Below are 19,183 nucleotides of genomic sequence, written 5' to 3' on the forward strand. Positions count from 1 at the left end.
GTCTCCCGGGCGCGTGGAGTCTACGCGCTCCAGCTCCCCGCGACCCCGGAGTGACCCTGTGGACTCCCGGCACCCGGAGCTCCGGGGCGCGTCCGGCCAGCTGGGGTCCGAGGTGCGTGCAGGGGGCGGTGGCCAGACCGGGCTCCCCCCGCGCTGCGGCGCAGGTGGGCCGTGCCCAGCGCTGGCGGAGCCCGGGTCCCCGTTCTGCCCGGGCTGGATGGCTCATTCTGCTGGCTGCGCGGTGGCGGCGGCTGTGTGTGCGCCGCGCCTCGCCGCTCCCCCCGGCCCCCCGAGCCCGGGGCGCGCGCTCCCGCCCGGGCCGCCCGAGCCCCGCGGCGCCGCGGCCGGAGGCCCCGGGCAGCACAGCCATGGCCCTGCGGAGGCTGGGGGCCGCGCTGCTGCTGCTGCCGCTTCTCGCCGCCGTGGAAGGTGAGCGGGCGGGCGATGGGGGCGGGGAGCGGCCGGGCACGGGCGGCCACCGGCGCCCACCTCCGCCCCGCGGCCCGCAAAGTTTGCCCGGGGGCTGGCGCTGGGCTCAGGTGGCCGCGGGGAGGTGTGTCCGGCCGCGCAGGGAGGCGCGGGCCCCGCGGGCGCCCGGGAGCGGCGGGCGCTGATTGACTGTGCCAGGAGGAGGCGAAGGGACCATATTGCCGAGGCTTTGTAGCCAGCCCGGCGAGCACCGCCCAGGGCCGGGGGCTGCCCACGCGCGCTCACCGCCCCCGGTCCGGGCACCCCCCTCTCGCGGGCCTGGCTTGGCTCGGCACCCGGTGGAGGGGCGAGGGGCCCCGTGCACGGTCGGGGCTGGAAAGTTTGGCAGGGAGCAGAGGGAAGGAGGCACCACGGCTGGCCGGGGCGGGGGCTCCGGGTCCGCGCCCCCGGAATGGGGCCCGGCGCCCCGAGAGTGGCGATTGGCAGAGTGGAGTGAGCGCGCCGCCAGCCCCCGCGCCGGTGCCTGCCCATCGCCCGCAGCGTACAATGGGGTCCCCTCCCCGGGAGGACCGCGGGGGGGATGGGGCTGTGGGCATCTCTCCGCTGCGCGGGGTCTCCGGGCACCCCTGCCGGCCACCGCCCCGCAGGCGGCAGAGCTCAGCGTGGCCACTGGAGCCTCGGGAACTCTCCGGCTGCCGCCAGGGCGGGACCAGATGCTCTTGCCATGTGTTAGCCTTGGCTAGGTCGCTGGACCCCCTCCGTATGGCCCACGAATGTTGGTACCACCCGACCCCCAGCAGGGCGGGGGTGGCCGCCGGGTCTTCTAAGCTAGCTTGCTCTGGAGGGAAAGTTAGTGGGGCCTGGGTGTGTCTACCAGGAATGGCCAAGCTTGCAGGCAAATAAATGAATATGAATAATGGTTCTCATGTGTACTGCACTTTACAGTTTACAAACCGCTTTACAGTTTATAAAGTACTTTGTATTACAACGGGCTGCACAGTTGACAAGGTAGTTTTAGCTTTACAAAGTGCTTTCCCACCCACAATTTTGTTGGATTCCCTCAAATAAGTAAGTCTTTCAGGCAAGCCAGGTGGGTATGATTCTTACTGGCTTTTCACAGATGGAGTAACTGAGGCTCAGAAAAGTCCATTGTCTCATGCTTGGCCATTGGGTGATAAAAATACAATCCGGTCTGAGGACTTGGAAGCCCAGCTCTGTTCCCTTTGCTGGGTCTTCTTGTCCCTAAACAGGGTAGCCCCTTCCAGGATTCTGCCACCATGGGCTGAGGGGTAAAGCATACTTACCCTCAACTTTTCCATCTCAGGCCCGTTTAGGATGCCCCTTCCCTTCTGGCAGTTTCATCAGACTAGGCAAGGGGGTTTACAGCCCCTGCAGCCCCTGGGAACTGCTCAGTTGGGGGACCCATGCTATAACTTAGGTTTCTTGCCCTGTAATGAGCGCTTTAGTGACCACCGTCTGGGGGGAGGGGATGTCCCTGGATGGCAGCCACAGTTCCTGGCACTGAGGCAGCTGTCCTCCAGCTCCTAGAGAATTTGGCTGCTGCCTGCGGTTTCCCGGAGTGGGGCCACTGGGGCACTGGGGGTGCCACAGGCCCTGGGTGTGGAGGGCAGCCCCCCGGCCTTGCTGCTGGCGGCAGCTCTCTGGAATAGGGCTGAGGTACCACTTATTAACTCTGGCTTTGGGGAAATGACTCATTCGTTGGCCCGCTATACGTCGGGATGTTTACAGTATTATGGGGACCTTGGCATAAATATTGCTATTTAGGTTGCAGTCAGCAGTGCTGGAGGGGAAGAAAATTGGCCCCTCTCGTGTTGGAGGTGGCCTGGGTGTGTTTTTCATTACCTTGGGGGTAGATAGAAGGGCGATGTGTGTCCAGCCCTGGCCATGGTTGGAATCTAGTGGGCTGTGGCCAGGCTGGGCCCCGGGCTCTGGACACAGAAGGGCAATTGGGTTGCTGATATCATAGGAAGGGGTGACTGCTCAGGCTGCCACATGGGGGCAGGGTTGGAGAGGGGCTGCAGGGGGTTCACAAAGAGCTGGTGTGAGGTGGACATCAAGGGGCCTGCTTCTAACTCCCTGTGGGACCCCGGGCCAGCTGCTTTCCCTACAGGGGCCTCAGTTTGCCCGAGTGAAAAATGGTCTAGCTAAACTCTTGGAATTCTGTCATATACAAGCTCCGTCCTCTCTCTGAGCCTCAGTTTCCTCGTCTGTCAATGAAGGCAATCATAATGCCTGTCCTGCCTGTCTCCAGGGCTGTTCGTGCGGCTCAGACCAGATAAGCAAAGGGAAAAAGTCCACCTTGAAAAGCTGGGGTGGCCTTTAGGGGGCTGGCAATGGGGGTGAGCAGTGATGCCTGAGGCACATCCCAGAAGAGACCAGGATCCTTTTGGGGGCAGCACAGTCCGTGGTGGGGAACAACCCCGGTGTCTCCCAGCACCCAGAGACATGTGGCCAACCCCCCCCCTCCCCATACCCTGTCCTTAATGCTGTCCTGAGCATCAGGGCCCTAGGAAACTCCCAGCTCCTGCCTTGGAGTGTGAGAGAGGAGAGAGAATGCGTGCGCGCGTGTGCTCCTGGGTTAGGCTGATGAGCTTAGTGTCCCCCCCAAACCATGAGAAATAGGACCTTCCAGGAAAACATCAATCTGGAGCGTGTGGAGTGGTCTTCGACACGCACAGAAGTGCCCTGGGGACACGTTCGACAGGAAGAGAGGCTGGTCATAGACCAGCCACTAGATGGAATCCAAAGGTTGAGATCTAGAGAGAGCTGGACTCCTCTGTGCATGTGTGCATTCGATCTCCAAGTATTTATGGGGCTTCCTCTCTGGCCGAGTGTGTGCCGAATGCTGGGGTGGGCAGGGAGACAGGCAACAAGCTGACAGGGAGAACAGTTGGCAAGATATAATGTGATCACTGACCGTCCTGACCAGGGCCACAATAGATGGTCCTGAAGAGAATGGAAGAAAAACGTAAAGCAGAACTCAAATTCTTAAAAAAAAAAAGCAAAACAAACAAACAAAAGCCAGACAAACTGGAACAGTAGAGAGCAGGGCACTCCCTGAGGCTATCGCCCTGAGACGGTGTTTAAATCTAGAACTGAGCCTAGCCCCTCAGATCGATCACCTTTTAGTGAAGTAGCGGAATGGCACACAAAATGAAGGACAGTACCCGTAAGGCTGGTGCCATACCTAAAAACCATCAGGATGAGACCAAAAGGTTAACAATTGCTCCAAAGCAAAGATGAGATGATAAGGGGGCAGGGAAACTAGAGTACTGGAAAGGGAACAGACAACACAGTGGAAGAGGATGTGGATGAAAAGTGTTCAACGTAACCAACGTCTCTGAAAAATTTGTGTGGAAATTGTCAAAAGGGAACCTAACTTGCTGTGTAAACTTTCACCAAAACTCACATTATTATTTAAAAAAAAAAAAAAAAAAGATATGATATGATCAGTGTGTCCCAGAGTGCTACCAGAAGGAAGTTGTGAGCCACCTGGGGCAGCAGAGGCTCTTTGGGATAAAAAAAAAAAAAAATAGAAGAGGGATATTTCGTCTTTTGTGGCTTTATGCTTTGCCTCAGCTTCTCACTGCCCATTTTCTCTCCTATCCCCTGCAATGAAACTTTCTCAGCCACCTGTCCAAGTAACAAACTGTATTCTCAAAAGGTTGACTTTGGAATGTAGAGGGTGCAAATTTTGCCTGGAGAAGGAAACAGCACATGTAAAGATGTAGAGGCGTTAAAGATGTGGAGGCATTATGGTTGAGTTTTACTGGGTGTGTCTGAGGGGTATGAAGCTGAGAATGAGGGAGTGAGTCGGGTCCTGAAGGCTAGGATGGAAGGCTTGACGCCAAGGGCAGTGGGAAGCCATTGAAGGTTCTTGAGCCATTGAGGGACCTGGTCAGATTCGTGTTTGGAAAGATTGCCGACTTCCACTGTGTGGGGATGAGCCAGATACAGTTCTGCATAGTCAAGATAAGGCCAGCTTCTCTGTTCCCTGATAGACTGTGAGCTCCCTGAGAGCAGGGACCCATCTGGCTCATTTTTTAATATCTAGGTGTGGCACACAGGATTCTGCTCAAAGGCCACCTCCCCAAAGGCCGTCTCTGATTGCCTTATCTAAAACAGGCCCCAATTATGCCACTTTCTATCCCCCTACCTGCTTGTTTTTTTTCTATAACTCTCATTGCCACCTGAAGTGGTGTTAGAGACTGGTTAATTTCCTTGTTTAGTGTCCACCTTGCCCACTAGACTGTAAACTCCAGAGGCTGGGGTTCTTCTCTGTCGTGTCCACCATAGTATTCGCAGTGCCTAGAACTGTGCCCAACGCATGGTAGGTACTCAGCAACTCAATGACATAGTCAGTCAATGAATGAATATATTCTGTTGTGTTGTGTGCTAAGCATTAGGAGAGTGGCACAGAGATGGAGGAGAAGGTTGGTCCAGCTAGGCGATCAAGGAAATCTTCCCCGAGGAAAATTTGGAGGGGATGGCTTGAGCAAAAGCTAGGGAGGCAGGAGAGCATTTGAGGATAATCAATAGACCAGTTTAGCTGGACCAAAGAATTCGAATGGGCCTGCAGCAGCCAGTGAGCTGGTTAGACAAGATCCCCCTTGGGGTGGGGCAGGGGGAGGTAGGCTGCCTGCACCCCTCTCACCCCCTTGTCTTTGCTATCCCCGCCCAGCCCTCTACTGGGTGCACCTTTTGGGCATTACGTATCTAAGACCCAGCGACCTTCAGTGGGATTAATGTGGAATTGGTTTTCCTTTTATGTTTGTTTTTTCTGCTTCGCAGTTTTTAAAGGAGGCTGCTTTCATGTACCCGTCTTAGCCAGGAAATCAGGGCTCAGATTTAAAACCCAAATGCGGTAGAATTCAAAAGCAAGTTAACGTATTTATTCATTTTTCCATCCGCCCGTTTATTTTAAGAGTCACCAGGCATCTATTCCCTGTTGGGTGCTGAGTGGGAGAAGGGATTCTGGCTCTGTGTAGGGAACAGGGCCTGCCGACCTCACAGCCTTAGGGGACACACAGACCTGGCTTCAAATGCCAACTTGCGGTGTGCCCTGGGGTGAGGAGCTCAGACTCTCTGGGCTTCAGTGTCCTCAAGGGAAACTGTTGTCAGTTGTTACTTGCTGTCGAGTTTACTCAGACCCATGGCCACCCCATGTACAACAAAATGAAATGTTGCCCAGTCCTGTACCATCTTCACAATCACGGGTGAATTTGAGTCCATTGTTTCTGCCACTGTGTATTTTGAGTGCCTTCCAGCATAGGGGGTCCATTTTCCAGCAGTCTATTGGACATTGTTCTGTTGTAATCTGTAGAGTTTTCATTGGCTACATTTTGGAAGTAGATCACGACACCTTTCCTCCTAGCCTGTCTTAGTCTGGACTCCACTGGAGCCTCTCCTTTATGAGTGACCCTGCTGGTATTTGAAATACTGGTGGCATAGCTTCCAGCATCATAACAGCACATAAGCCACCATAGTACAGCAAGCTGACAGAAGGGTGGTAGAGGGGTTTCTATAGACACCCACATAAAGTTTCAGGCAGATGGTTGGGTACGTCAAATGCTGGTTGTGGCCGCTCTGACCTCCCCTCCCTCCCATGGCCTGGTCATGCCCATGCTGCTGCCATGGGCATGGTCAGTGACGCCTGTGTCCTAATTTGGCCCCCTTTTTGATGTCTGGGTTGTACGGGTAACAAATCAGTCCTCCATATCTCCCCAATAACCCGTGAGTCCCCATCTTCCTCCCCCCAGTGTGGGTAGGTCCAGGACTCCACCTCTTCCTTCTTCTCCAGACCTTATCAGGGAAAATATTCAGGTTCTTAGACCGGGGGGTAGGTGGGGAAGAGCTTTCAACTGGGGTCCATGGGCCTCCTAAGTCCTGGGGGCATGTGAACACCCTGAAATTTTAATAGAACGTTTGATGTTAATATGGATTTTCTTCGGGAAAGGGGCATTAGCTTTCAGCAGATTCCCAAAGTGGTACTGATATCCCAAAACGGTTCTGAAAACATCAGCCCATAGCCCGAGCACACAGTGGGAGCTTGCTTCCCCCCAACTCTGGGGCCCTAGATACATCCCCGCTCCCACTGCCACTGCCCTCTGCCCTGCTGTGGCCCCAGCCCCCTGTGGGATTGCCTTTGTCCCCATTTCATTTTTTTTTCTACATCAGCCTCAGAGCTGGGGTGGGGGCAGCCATGCTGGGCATTCAGGGTCGGGGCTGGCCAACTCTGCCCACCCAGAGCTCACCTATGAGTTTAGGCCTGAGATGGGACCCCTGCAGGCAGAAAGACCATAGCAGGAAGGGACAGATGGAGCTGGCTGGTGACAGAAGGCCTGGGCTTCCACTGAGGACAGAGTCGGGTAAATCAGGGCCAGCCTCCTGGTGGAGGTGGAGCTGGCCGGGGTCCTACAGGTGGGGAGGTTGTGGGAGGTGGGATGGAGGCCATAGGTCATGGGAGTCCTGGCCACTGGTGACCTCTGGAGGGTGGTCCCACACCTGCAGACCAGACGCCCCACAGCTGACTCCCTGGGATCTCAGGGGGCACAAGTGGCCAGATGGGCCATTTTCATTCTCACCTAGAACCCCAGACCTACCCTGAGATTCCTTCTAGAACACCAGCCAAGATGCTATGTAGAAGCTTCGGATCCTGCCTCGATTCCACCCCAACTCCAGACTTTAGGGCAGACCCTTTTTTGGGGTAGGGGGTGTGGGGGGCGGCAGTAAAACAACACACTGACCCTCTTTCTTGGAGCCCCGGTGGGTCTCCAGGACACTTGCCTTTGTGCTTTGATAATCGCACCTACACCTCACCACTGAGAGAGCCTGCCTGAAGGCTCCTTATAAAGTATAGAGCGTGAGGCAGAAGTAAAGAGGTATGTGTGTGTTGGGTGGTGCGGTGGACTCAGCCGTCCGCGCCACTGCCCACACATTAATTCAGCCAGCATTCATTCGTTTGTGGATTGTCCAGAGGACCAGGTTCTAGGGGTGAAGATGAGTTATCTGGCCCCACTTACCAAGAAGTCCAGGAGCAAGTCAGCTCTTATCTGGACTCTTGAAGTAGCTGTTTAATTCTTTCAGCTGCCACCTGGCCCCCTCAGCCAGACCAGTGTTTTCCTAAAATGCAGATCTGTGCCCTCTCCCTGCACCTACCTCCTACCAGCACCCATTGCCACCCTCCACCCATGCCACCCACTGCCTTGCCTGAACAACCATCTATGGCTCCCCATCGCCTCCCAACCAAGGCCCATGGCCTGGCCTGGCTGAAGAGTTGGTAGAATTGGAAGGAGGCCAGGGAGTCTGTATTTTTAACACACTCCTCAGGTCTTTCCATCGGCAGACAGATTTGCCCCCCAGAAGCCTAAGATAAAACATGGGACTCCTGGGAAAGAGGAAGAGAAACCTCAGCAGGAAGCTGGAAAAAGCTGAAATGAAATGAAATGAAACCAATCAGAATTCCAGCCTACAGGCCTGGGCTGCCTGCCTGCTGGGATTGGGGTGGATGGGGGTTGGCTGGGGGAGGGCAGAGAAGGAAGAATGTTTGTACAGTTTACAGGGCGAGGTCGGCCGTTGATCAGGATAGCACCTGGAAACTTCCTGATTGGGATCGGCTAGGTCTGATAAGGCTGCCTTGAAAGCATTTTAGGGCCTTTTAAAGCAGCAGTCTTCCGGAGGATGGGGGAGGGGACACCTGTCTCCCTGGCGCCCCTGCGTCACCTGGGGGCTTACGTAGGTCCCATAGCCTGGACGTTTATAGGTGAGCTTCCTAGAGCCATCTGTCACTCTCCTGCAGTCCCCTGGGAGAGGGGGGAGGTGCTCAGAGCTCTGGTGGCACAGTGGTTAACAAGTCGGCTGCTAACCAAAAGGTCAGCAGTTTGAATCCACCAGCTGCTCCTTGGGAACTCTATGGGGTAGTTCTACTCTGTCCTATAGGGTAGCTATGAGTTGGAGCCCTGGTGGCACAGTGGTCAAGAGCTTAGCTGCTAGCCAAAAGGTCAGCAGTTTGAATCCACCAGCTGCTCCTTGAAAACCTTACGGGGCAGTTCTCTGTCCTGTAGGGTCGCTGTGAGTCGAAATTGACTCGACAGTAGTGGGTTTGGTTTTTTTTTTTTTTTTTCCAGATCCTTGCCAGAAGTACCTGCTCCTTTCTCTAAAACCCCACAGCCCTTTAACTTAGCCCTGACCACTTTCTTGATCTTGAGGTTTACACGAAGGATATCTAGAGACTGACTGTCCCTTACTGTGTGTCCTCTGGCCAGTTACTTAAGCTCTCTGAGTCTTTGTTCCCTCATTTCTAAAATGGGGATAATAAAAGTTTCTAGCTCTTGAGAGGAGTCCCTGGGTGATGCAGACAAGTGATGTGCTTGACTGCTAACTGAAAGGTTGGAGGTTCAAGCCCACCCACTGGAAGAAGGGCCTGACGATCTATTTCCTAAAAGTCAAACAGAGCCATTGAAAACTTATGGAGCACAGTCCTACTCTGACACACATGGGGTTGACATGAGTGGGAATTGGTTCAATGGCGACTGGTTGGTTAGCTGTTGAAATGGTTGTGAGGAGTGAATGTGTTAATCCCTGAAAGACGAAGCTGAGTGAGAGCCTCACGTGTGATGAGCATGCAGTTATTGCTTGACTCCCATGGGAAACTAGATTCAGAGTAGGGGAACCTGGGTGCCATTTTACTCAGCGTTCCCTGTCTCTGGCTCTCCCCACCCCTTCTTCACTAAAAAAAAAAAATCTTCACTAGACCACAGGAAAAAGCTAAAGATGTCAGGCAAGGGCCTCTCTCTTTTTTAAAAAAAAATAATATTTTCTTGAGTTTTCAGTGAAAGTTCACTAAGCAAGTTGGGTTTCCATTGGACAATTTCAACACACATTGTTCAGTGACACTGGTTACATTTATCTCAGTGTGTCAATATTCTCTTTAATTGTGTTCTGGTTTTTCCCTTTTCAGTACTCTAGTTTCCCTGTCCCCTTATCATCTCATCTTTGGTTTCCAGTGATTGTTGACCTTTTGATTTCATCCTGATGGTTTCTAAGTAGTGCACCGATCTTACAGGTAATGTCCTTTATTTTGTGTGCCATTCTGCTACTTCACTAACATGTGATCTGAGGGGCTAAACTAAGTTTTAGGTTTAAAGAGTGTCTTAGGGTGATGGTCTCAGGAAATCCCCTATTCTGTACTGTTCCAGTTAGTCTGGCTTTTTTTTTTTTAATAATTTGAGTTCTGCTCTACATTTTTCTCCCATTCTTTCTGGGGCCACCTATTATGTCCTCAGTCAAAATGATCAGTGATGGTACCTGGCTACCATCTAGTTTTTCTGGCCTCAGGGTAGATGAGGATGTGGCTCATGTAGACTGGTTTCTTCTCTGAGCTTTTGGTTACCTTCTTGCTGCTTTGCTCCTGGTAAGTAGAGACCCGTAGTTGTGCCTTAAATGGCTGCTTACAAGCCTTTAAGACCCTACATGCTATTCACTTTACTAGGAAGCAGGTCATGATTTTTGTGAGCTATGTTATGCCAATTGACGGAATTATCCCATGAGACTATGGTCCTAAGTTTTCAAACCCAGAAAACCAATCTTGGAAGGTGTCAGGTCATGTCTGTGGAATGTCTGTATTTGTGCCTTCAATGGATAGGATGTGCCTCTACCCACATACTTGTACTTACACATACTTATACATATTTCCTAAGAGCTCAGCTCCTAACCAAAAGGTTGACAGTTCAAATCCACCAGCAACTCCTTGGAAACCCTATGGGACATTTCTACTCTGTCCTACAGGGTCGCTGTGAGTCGAAAATGACGGCAACGGGTTTGGTTCTTTTGATTTTTGTAGATACTTCTAGCTGTTATCACCTGTGTAAACCCCCATACCAATATGCCATATACCCACATACCAATATGCCTATGCCCATCCATATGTGCTAAGGGCCTGACTTGCTGAGTTGTTGAGAGACCCCTCCAGCCTGTGACTTTCTGATTTTTCTTAAATGCTCCAACCCCAGCTTGACTTTCCCAGGAAGCCAGTAGGGTCCTCAATGGCCATGCCCTCCTTGGCCCCATACCCACCAACTTCCATGCCATAATAATGACCGAAAAAAACCCGTTGCCATTGAGTTGATTCCGACTCATAGAGACCCTATAGGACAGCATAGAGCTGCCCCATAGGGTTACCAAGGAGCAGCTGGTAGATTCAAACTGATGACCTTTTTGGTTAGCAGCCTGAGCTCTTAACCACTGCATCACCAGGGCTCCAGGACAAAGTCAGTAGCCATTAATTCTTGTCAACTCAATGGAGAGTTTTTTTTTTAAAGTGTTTGTGGAACAAAGGAACCTAGGAATTAATGAAAAATGGCAGCAGAAGTCAGGAATATTCAAGACTGGCATGAAGCCTAAGGCCAAAGGAGGGGCCGAGAATGTGAGGGACACCTGGGCTGGGTGGAGCTGAGTTTGGGCATGGGGGTCCCAACAGCCCCACGAAGTAGTTCTGTTATTATTATGCCCATTTGACAGATGAGGAAACCTTGACTGGCCCAAGGACACATAACTACTGAGTGCTAAGGCAGGGATTTGAACCCAGGTCTGTGTGACTCTGAAGCTTATGCTCTTCATTGCCACATAGCCACTTCTAGAACGTGCCTCCTCACTCAGAAGAAAGGCTTGGCTCGAGCCAGGGCCTCTGAGGCAGCTGTCCAGCCTCTGACTCCATCAACATCCTGAGATAATGCAAGCAGGAGGATTCTGGAAATCACAAACCTGCCATAAAAATGCAATCTCTGTCATAATGGTCAGAATAATGTTGTTCTAACTTAGACAAATCGGGTGTTAACTCATTACATTGTAAGGGGCCCCTCCACAGAGGACTGAGACTATGGAACGGTCACAGGACCATTCACAGCTGTACTTCCAAATGTATTAGCTCATCGGTCTTCACAGCAACCCTGTAAGTGGGCAGGAGCCAGGGGGCCCATTTTAGAGATGCGGAAACTGAGGCCTGGGGGATAACACAACTTGCCTGAAGCCAGTGACGAGATCAAGCTCGAATCCCAAGGCCAGTCTCGATGGCCCAAAGACCATCAATCCGGTTTGAATTCTTAGCCAACATTTGAAAATCCAGATATTTTACAGAGAAATCCTGTTTCTGGCTTCTCTAAAAAGTCAGACAGTCTGGCTTCGCTGGGCCCACATTCCCACATGGCCATGGTTAGCTTCAGCCAAAGAGTAACTGCCTCTCCAGACAGAGCCTGTGAGTGCCAGGGGTAACTGCCACCAACTTGCATCACACGTTTGTGTTGCTCGTCTGGCCCCTGCAGGGTTCAGGTTTGCATCCTAGATCTACCCCTGACTGTCCATGGGGCTGAGAGTAAATTGCTTCTCCTCCCTGGGCCTTCTCTCCCCTGCTTCTTCTGTAGAACAAGGTAGAGGGGACTCAGTAGTTTCGGAGGCTGCTTGCAGGTCTAGGATTCAGTGCCAATTGTGAAGCTCCCTGGGTGGAGGGTCGGGGGGTGGGGGCATACAGAAAGTACAGGGCTCTGCCCCTGGACAGTGTTGTTGTTGTTGTTGTTAGCTGCTGTTGAGTCAGCCCTCAACTCATAGCGACCCCACGCACAAGGTGATTGGGCTGTTGTGATCCATAGGGCTTTCACCGACTGATTTTTCAGAAGTAGGTTGCCAGGCTTTTCTTCCTCGTTTGTCTTAGTCTACAAGCTCTGCTAGAACCTGTTCAGCATCATAGCAGTACGCAAGCCTCCACTGACAGACAGGTGGTGGTTGCACTTGAGGTACATTGGCTGGGAATCAAACCAGGGTCTCCTGCATGGAGGCGAAAATCTACCACTGAACTACCACTGCCCCCAGAGAGTGTATAGGTTATCTGTTGCTGCATAACAAACCATCCCAAAACCTAGTGGCTTCAAACAATAAGGATTTATTATTTCTCCTGATTCTGTGGATTGACTGGGCTCAGCTAGGCATTTCTTCTTCTCCACGTAGTATCAACCGGGGCCACTCACGGGGCTGCATTCAACTAGGTTGGCTAGAAGATCCATGATGGCCTCACCGACGTCTCTGAGGCCCTGGTAGGGATGGCTAGAAGGCTGGGCCCTCTCTTGCTCCTGTGGTCTCTCATCTGTCCATAGTCTAGCCTGAGCCTCTTTCCTTGGCGCTTGGCTCCTATGAGGGCAAAGCAGAAGCTGCAAGACCTCTTGAGGCTTGGGCTCTGCTGTCCCAAAATGTTACTTCTCCAGCATTCTGTTGATCAGAGGAAGTTCACAAGGCCTTCCTAAATTTATCCCAGGTTTCCTCATCAGATACAGGGAGAGGGGAAATCAGTACCCCCGTTGATGAGAGGAGCAACATGTATGTTCAGCAACGCGGGGAATTGTTGGCATCCGTATTTGGAGACAATCTGCCACAGGGAGCATATAGTCTAGTGCAAGGGTGGTGGGGAATAAACTCTAAGAACCAAACTCACTGCCGTCGAGTCAATTCCGACCCATAGCAACCCTATAGGACAGAGTAGAACTGCCCCATAGAGTTTCCAAGGAGCGCCTGGTAGATTCGAACTGCCAACCTTTTGGTTAGCAGCCATAGCTCTTAACCACTATGCCACCGGGGTATCCGGTGGGGAAAAGGAAGCCAAAAATCTCTGTCCTAACGTTCTGTGCCCCCTTAACATTACCTCCCTACATTGTCTTCCAGTGTTTCTGTCTCCCTGAGACGGCAGGGACTCTCCTCTTCACCCTTGTGTCCCCATGCCCAGCACAAGGCCTCGCTCATAATAAGCACTCAGTAAGTATTTGTGAAGGAGCCCTGCTGGTACAGTGGCTAAAATGCTTGGCTACTAACTGAAAGGTCAGCAGTTTGAACCCACCAGCTGCTCCACAGAAGAAAGATGTGGCACTCTACTTCCATAAAGGTTTACAGCCTTGGAAACCCTATGGGACAGTTCTTCCCTGTCCTGTAGGGTTGCTGTGAGTCAGATCGATTCAACAGCAGTGGGTTTGGGTTTTTTTGGTTTAAGTGTTTGTGGGAGTCCCTGAGTGGAGCAAGTGGTTAAGGTGCTTGGCTGCTACCAAAAGGCTGGCAGTTCAAGTCCACTCAGAGGTACCTTGAAAGAAAGGCCTAGAGATCTGCTTCTGAAAAAAATCAGCCATTGAAAGCCCTGTGGAGCACAGTTCCACTCTGACATTCGTGGGTTTGTCATGAGTCGAAATTGACTTGATGGCAACTGTTTTTCAAGTGTTTGTAGAACAGAGGAACCTAGGAATTAATGAAAAGTGGCAGCTGGAGTCAGGGATATTCAAGACTAATGTGAAGCCAGAGACTAGACCTGGGGCCCAGGATGTGGGGGACACCTGGGCTGAGTGGGACTGAATTAGGGGATGGGGGCCAGTGTGCCTGGGGCAGGTCACTTCACTCCTCTGGGCCTTAGTTTACTCCTCAAAAAATTGGGACTCATAATTTTAGCTACCTCAGAATCAGAAAACTGTGCCCAGGAGCAACTGTAAGTTTTTAATGGAACTATAAAAGAATCCATAAAGGTGTGACTGTGGTTGTCACTTCCCCCACCTTGGACAGGTGCCACCCCAGGAATAGAGAAGCATTGGGGGAAAATTTTGAAAAAATTCTAAAGCCAGTTGCTGTCAAGTCTAAGTTTGGACCATAGGTTGGCCCAGACCATATGGAGGTTTGTGCAAATGCCAAAGTGGCGGGTGGGGCCTCCTGAGTTCTGAGCATCACTCCCAAAGACATGCTTGGAGGAGACACCTGGTACAGTGCAGAGTCAAATTTGATGTGTTGAACCATTGAGCCAGCAATGTGGCTTCTCTTTGCTGACTGAACAGGAAACCAAACCCAATGTGACACAGGTAATAAATCACAAAGGCCCTGGTTGGAGATCCAGGTGAGTGTTGGATGGACCATAGGGCTGCTATACTCCGGGAGAGCGCTTGTCCTGCCTAAGGAAGGCAGGTGCTACTCCACTCCTGACATGTTGCCACACAGGGATCAGGGCTCAGGTTTGCCAGATCTTCACATTTGCAGAGTTCAGATGTTTATGGGAAAACTGTTTTTTAAATGTCAGCTCAATACATTTTTTTTTAATAATTTTTATTGTGCTTTAAGTGAAAGTTTACAAATCAAGTCAGCCTCTCACACAAAAACCCATATACACCTTGCTACACACTCCCAGTTACTCTCCCCGTAATGAGACAGCCCGCTCTCTCCCTCCACTCTCTCTTTTCGTGTCCATTTCGCCAGCTTCTAACCCCCTCTACCCTCCCATCTCCCCTCCAGGCAGGAGATGCCAACATAGTCTCAAGTGTCCACCTGATCCGAGAAGTTCACTCCTCACCAGCATCCCTCTCCAACACATTGTTCAGTCCAGTCCATGTCTGAAGAGTTGGCTTCAGGAATGGTTCCTGTCCTGGGCCAACAGAAGGCCCGGGGTCCTTCCAGTCTCAGTCAGACCATTAAGTCTGGTCTTTTTATGAGAATTTGAGGTTTGCATCCCACTGCTCTCCTGCTCCCTCACGGGTTCTCTGTTGTGTTCTCTGTCAGGGCAGTCATGGGTTGTAGCCAGGTACCATCTAGTTCTTCTGGTCTCAGGAAGAGGTAGTCTCTGGTTCATGTGGTCCTTTCTGTCTCTTGGGCTCATAATCACCTTGTGTCCTTGGTGTTCTTCATTCTCCTTTGATCCAGGTTGGATTGAGACCATTTGATGCATCTTAGATGGCTGCTTGCTAGCGTTTAAGACCCCAGACGCCACTCTTCAAAGTGGGATACAGAATGTTTTCTTAATAGATTTCATTATGCCAATTGACTTAGATGTTCAATACAGTTTAAAACACAGTCCTGGCCAAACCAAACCATGTTTGCTGGCTGGATTTGGCTCACTGGGTGGCAGTTTACAAGCTCTAGTTTAGGTGTTTGGGGGAAGAAAATTAGCAAGGGTGTTGTTATCTCCGTTTTACAGATGGGGAAGCTGAGGTTCAGAGAGCCAGAGTGACTTACCCACGGTCACACAGCTGGTAGGCAGTGGAGGTGTTAGAATTTGTGCTTCTTAACCTTGAATCAGAAACCCTGGTGGTGGAATAGTTAAAAGCTATGACTGCTGACCAAAAAAGGTCGGCAGCTCGAATCCACCAGGCACTTCTTGAAAACCCTGTGGGGCAGTTCTACTCTGTCCTATAGGGTCGCTATGAGTTGGAATGTACATGACGGCAATGGGTTTGGTTTTGTTTGTTTGTTTTTAACCTTGAACTGAGGAGTTTCTTTTCCTGTAACTTCTCTCTAAAACAATCCAGCAACATAAGATCTATTTTGCAGGGATCTGCCATGTTGGAAGACAGCGCACATGTCTCCTTCAGTTTCCTCTTCGGGGGGCAGAGTTGATGGAATGGAGCGCACACGGCTTAGGAGTAGAACCATGGCTCTGACACGTATGATTTGGCATGATCTTGGGCTCTTTAACTTACTTCTTTGAGCTTCAGTTTCTCCAACTGTAAAATGGGGCTAGTAAAATCTTCCTCAGGAGCCCTGGTGGCGCAGTGGTCAAGCACTTGGCTGCTAACCACAAGATCTGCGGTTCCTACCCACCAGTTGCTTTGTGTGGAGGAAAGATGTGACAATCTGCTTATGTAAAGATTACAGCCTTGGAAACCTTATGAGGTAGTTCTACTCTGTTCTATAGGGTCGCTATGAGTTGAAATTGACTCAACGGCACACAACAACAAAGGCTTCCTCGAAGAGGCAACTTCTTAAGAAATAGCCAGGTGACGAAGTGGTGAGGCAGGCATTCCAGGCGTTGGGAACAGCATCGGCAAAGATCAGGAGGCCTATGGGTGTGTCATGTATTTGGGGAGCTGGAACGAGTCCTGGGTGCCTGAGAACAGGGCATGCCAAGGCCTGGGGCAGGGTGCAAGCTGCCTGGCCCCAGCAGGGAGACAGCGTGGGGTCAACATTCCCATTATGGCAACGACATATGTCCACAGCACCAACTTGTCACTTGGCCTGAGTCCATGGGAAGCCGGAAGGACCAAAAGCATCTGAAACGTGTAAGTGAGGAGAAAGCGGCTTAGTGCACAGTGGGATGCGTCCCGGCTGAATGGGGTTTCTCTGCCTCTCACAGGGAGGCAGAGCCTGGGAACAGCCCTGGCCAGATCCCGCAGGGCCTTCTTGGAACCCACGAAAGGCTGTGGCCCAGGGAGTCTGTTTCAAGTCAGGACCCAGACCATACATCCTCTTGCCTGGCCCCATCAGCGTCAGCTGTCACTCTGCACGGCCTCAGATGGCAGCTCCCGCGGCTCTCGGGAGAACAGTCGAAAGAGCTCCTCAGCTGCCAAGGAGCCCCTGATGCTGGGTGTCCCTTCCCCAGCCCGGAAGACCAGCCATAACAGCAAAGCTTGGGACTCCCTCTGAGCAGCCCCTTCTGAAGTTAAAAGGGTCTGATGGGGCTGGGCCCCTTGGCCTGGGTCCAGGAACTTAGAAGAGACAGGAGATGTTATGAAAAGATCCTGGACTTTGGCAGCAGGCAGATCTGTGTTCAAATCCTGACTCCTCCACTCCCAGCTGTGTCGCTTTGGGTAAATCATTTCACCCTCCTTGGCCTTGGTTTCTCATCTGTAAAGTGAGGATTGTATCATTTGGGGAGTTAAAGGATAATATATGAAAAGCATGTGTTTATTTAACCTCTTCCAGCTTCAGTTTCTGAGCTGTTCAATGATAATAGTAATAACAGTATAATAATAATAACAGGTGCAGCTAGCATTTATTGAGGAATTACTAGAGGCAAAGCCCTGGGTGGTACAAACAGTTAACGTGGTTGGTGGCTAACCAAAAGGTTGGAAGTTCAAGTCCACCAACGGGCACCTCAGAAGAAAGGCCTGGCAACCTATTTCCAAACTATCAGCCATTGAAAAGCCTATGGAGCACAGTTCTACTCTGACACACATGGGGTTGCCATGAGTCAGAACTGAATTGACTCAACAGCAACCGGTTTTTACCAGAGACCAGGCACTGGGTTTAGGTATCGTTATTATCCACATCCTATAAATTAAGAAATTAAGGCTTAAAAAAAGTTAAATAATTTGCCCACGATCATTTAGCCAGTAATGGTGGAGCTGGGATCCAGGCTCAGGTGGTCTGGCTCTGAGATAGATTGACAAAAAGCTAATCTCGCCTCTTCCTCCTCCTCCTTTTGAACATTTCAAACATGCAGAAAAGTTAAAAGAATAGTAAAATAAACACACATAATATCCTCCACCTAGATTCAACAACTGTGAACATTTTTGCCGTATTTGCACTCTCTCTCTCTCTCTCTCTATATGCATTTTTTTTTCTTTCTGAAGCATTTGAAAATAAGTTGCAGACATGGACAGAGAGCTAATGTATATCTAGAACTGGCTCATGTAATTCTAAGGCCCACTTTCTTCACCACTATGTTAGATTACTTTGCCTGGCACACAGTAGGACTTGAATATTGGCAGTGATTGGGAAGAATAACTAATATTACCTACAGCTTACCGAGTACTCCACCTATATTATTTCATTCAACCCTCTTGACAGCCTAGGATAACTATTAATGGTTTGTGTCATTTTCAGAAGAGAATAGATAGACTCAAAGGTTAAGTAATTTGCAGAAAAATATGAGATAGAAATTTATACCTGGGTCTATTTAACAGCAAAGCCTATTCACATAAAATTTTGGGGGGTTCACTTTCCTCTTGTCTGAGTTTATCCCTTTTGTAGCCACCAGAACCCAAGCCCAGAGCAGCAGATGGCATCTTCTCTCCTAGCTGCAGTAGAATCTGCCCTTTCACTCAAGGAATTGGGGTGGGGGAAGCTGCAGGGTCCAGGGACCTTGGAAAAACTGGGTCCATGGCTAACCAAATGGAGACAAGGACTCAGACCTTTGGGCATCTAGAGTGTTAACCCACCATGCTGTTTCACACTGCCCTCCTTGCCAGGGTACCCCTCTCACCTTCTCTGGCTATCTCCTGTTGCATCCCCTCCTGTTTTAAGTCAGCTCTGACCTCTCTCTCCACCCCTCCACCCCCCTTCTATGAGCAGTGTTGATCCTTCTGTCCCTTCTGTCCTTAAAAAAAAAAGTGGCCTCTAATTCCTTGGTGGTACCTTGCATTGCAAAAACCCATTGCTGTTGAGTCGATTCCGACTCATAGAGACCCTGTAGGACAGAGTAGAACTGCCCCATAGGGCTCCCAAGGACTGGCTAGTGGATTTAAACTGCTGACCTTTTGGTTAGCAGCCGTAGGTCTTAACCATTGCGCCACCAGGGCTTCACATGGAAATCCTGGTGGCATAGTGGTTAAGTACTATGGCTGCTAACCAAAAGGTCAGCAGTTCAAATCCACCAGGCACTCCCTGGGAACCCTATGGGGCAGTTCTACTCTGTCCTACAGGGTCGCTATGAGTTGGAATCAACTCAACGGCAATGGGCATAACGGTATACCTTGCGTTGCACAGGTCAGACTACACTGCAACAGTATGTCAACATGTCTGATTTTCCTCCAGCTGTAGTGGGAGATCCTCAACCATATTAGCTGTATAGTTGTACAATTGGATAGCTGAATGAGTGATTGAGCAGTTGGAGGAGTGGTTAAGTGACTATGGGGCTGAGCTGATGGTTGGATGGCTGAGTAGCTGGATGAATAGAGGATGACTGCATGGAAAGTTGCATAAATTGAGTGGTTGGATGGATGATGGACAG

The 19,183-nt window shown here is 50.9% G+C and overlaps 1 protein-coding gene across 1 annotated transcript in view; it reads left to right on the forward strand.

Annotated features, from left to right (window-relative positions):
* The first annotated feature begins 349 nt into the window (after positions 1 to 349).
* EPHB2 (EPH receptor B2) overlaps positions 350 to 19,183 on the forward strand; it is a 228,089-nt gene continuing 209,255 nt past the window's right edge. The window contains exon 1 of the mRNA XM_064281446.1: positions 350 to 429. Within this exon, the coding sequence (XP_064137516.1) occupies positions 369 to 429 (61 nt within the window). The 5' untranslated portion in view covers positions 350 to 368. The remainder of the gene's footprint in view (positions 430 to 19,183) is intronic.

This window comes from Loxodonta africana, chromosome 3, assembly GCF_030014295.1.
Source record: "Loxodonta africana isolate mLoxAfr1 chromosome 3, mLoxAfr1.hap2, whole genome shotgun sequence".
Classification (NCBI taxonomy): domain Eukaryota; kingdom Metazoa; phylum Chordata; class Mammalia; order Proboscidea; family Elephantidae; genus Loxodonta; species Loxodonta africana.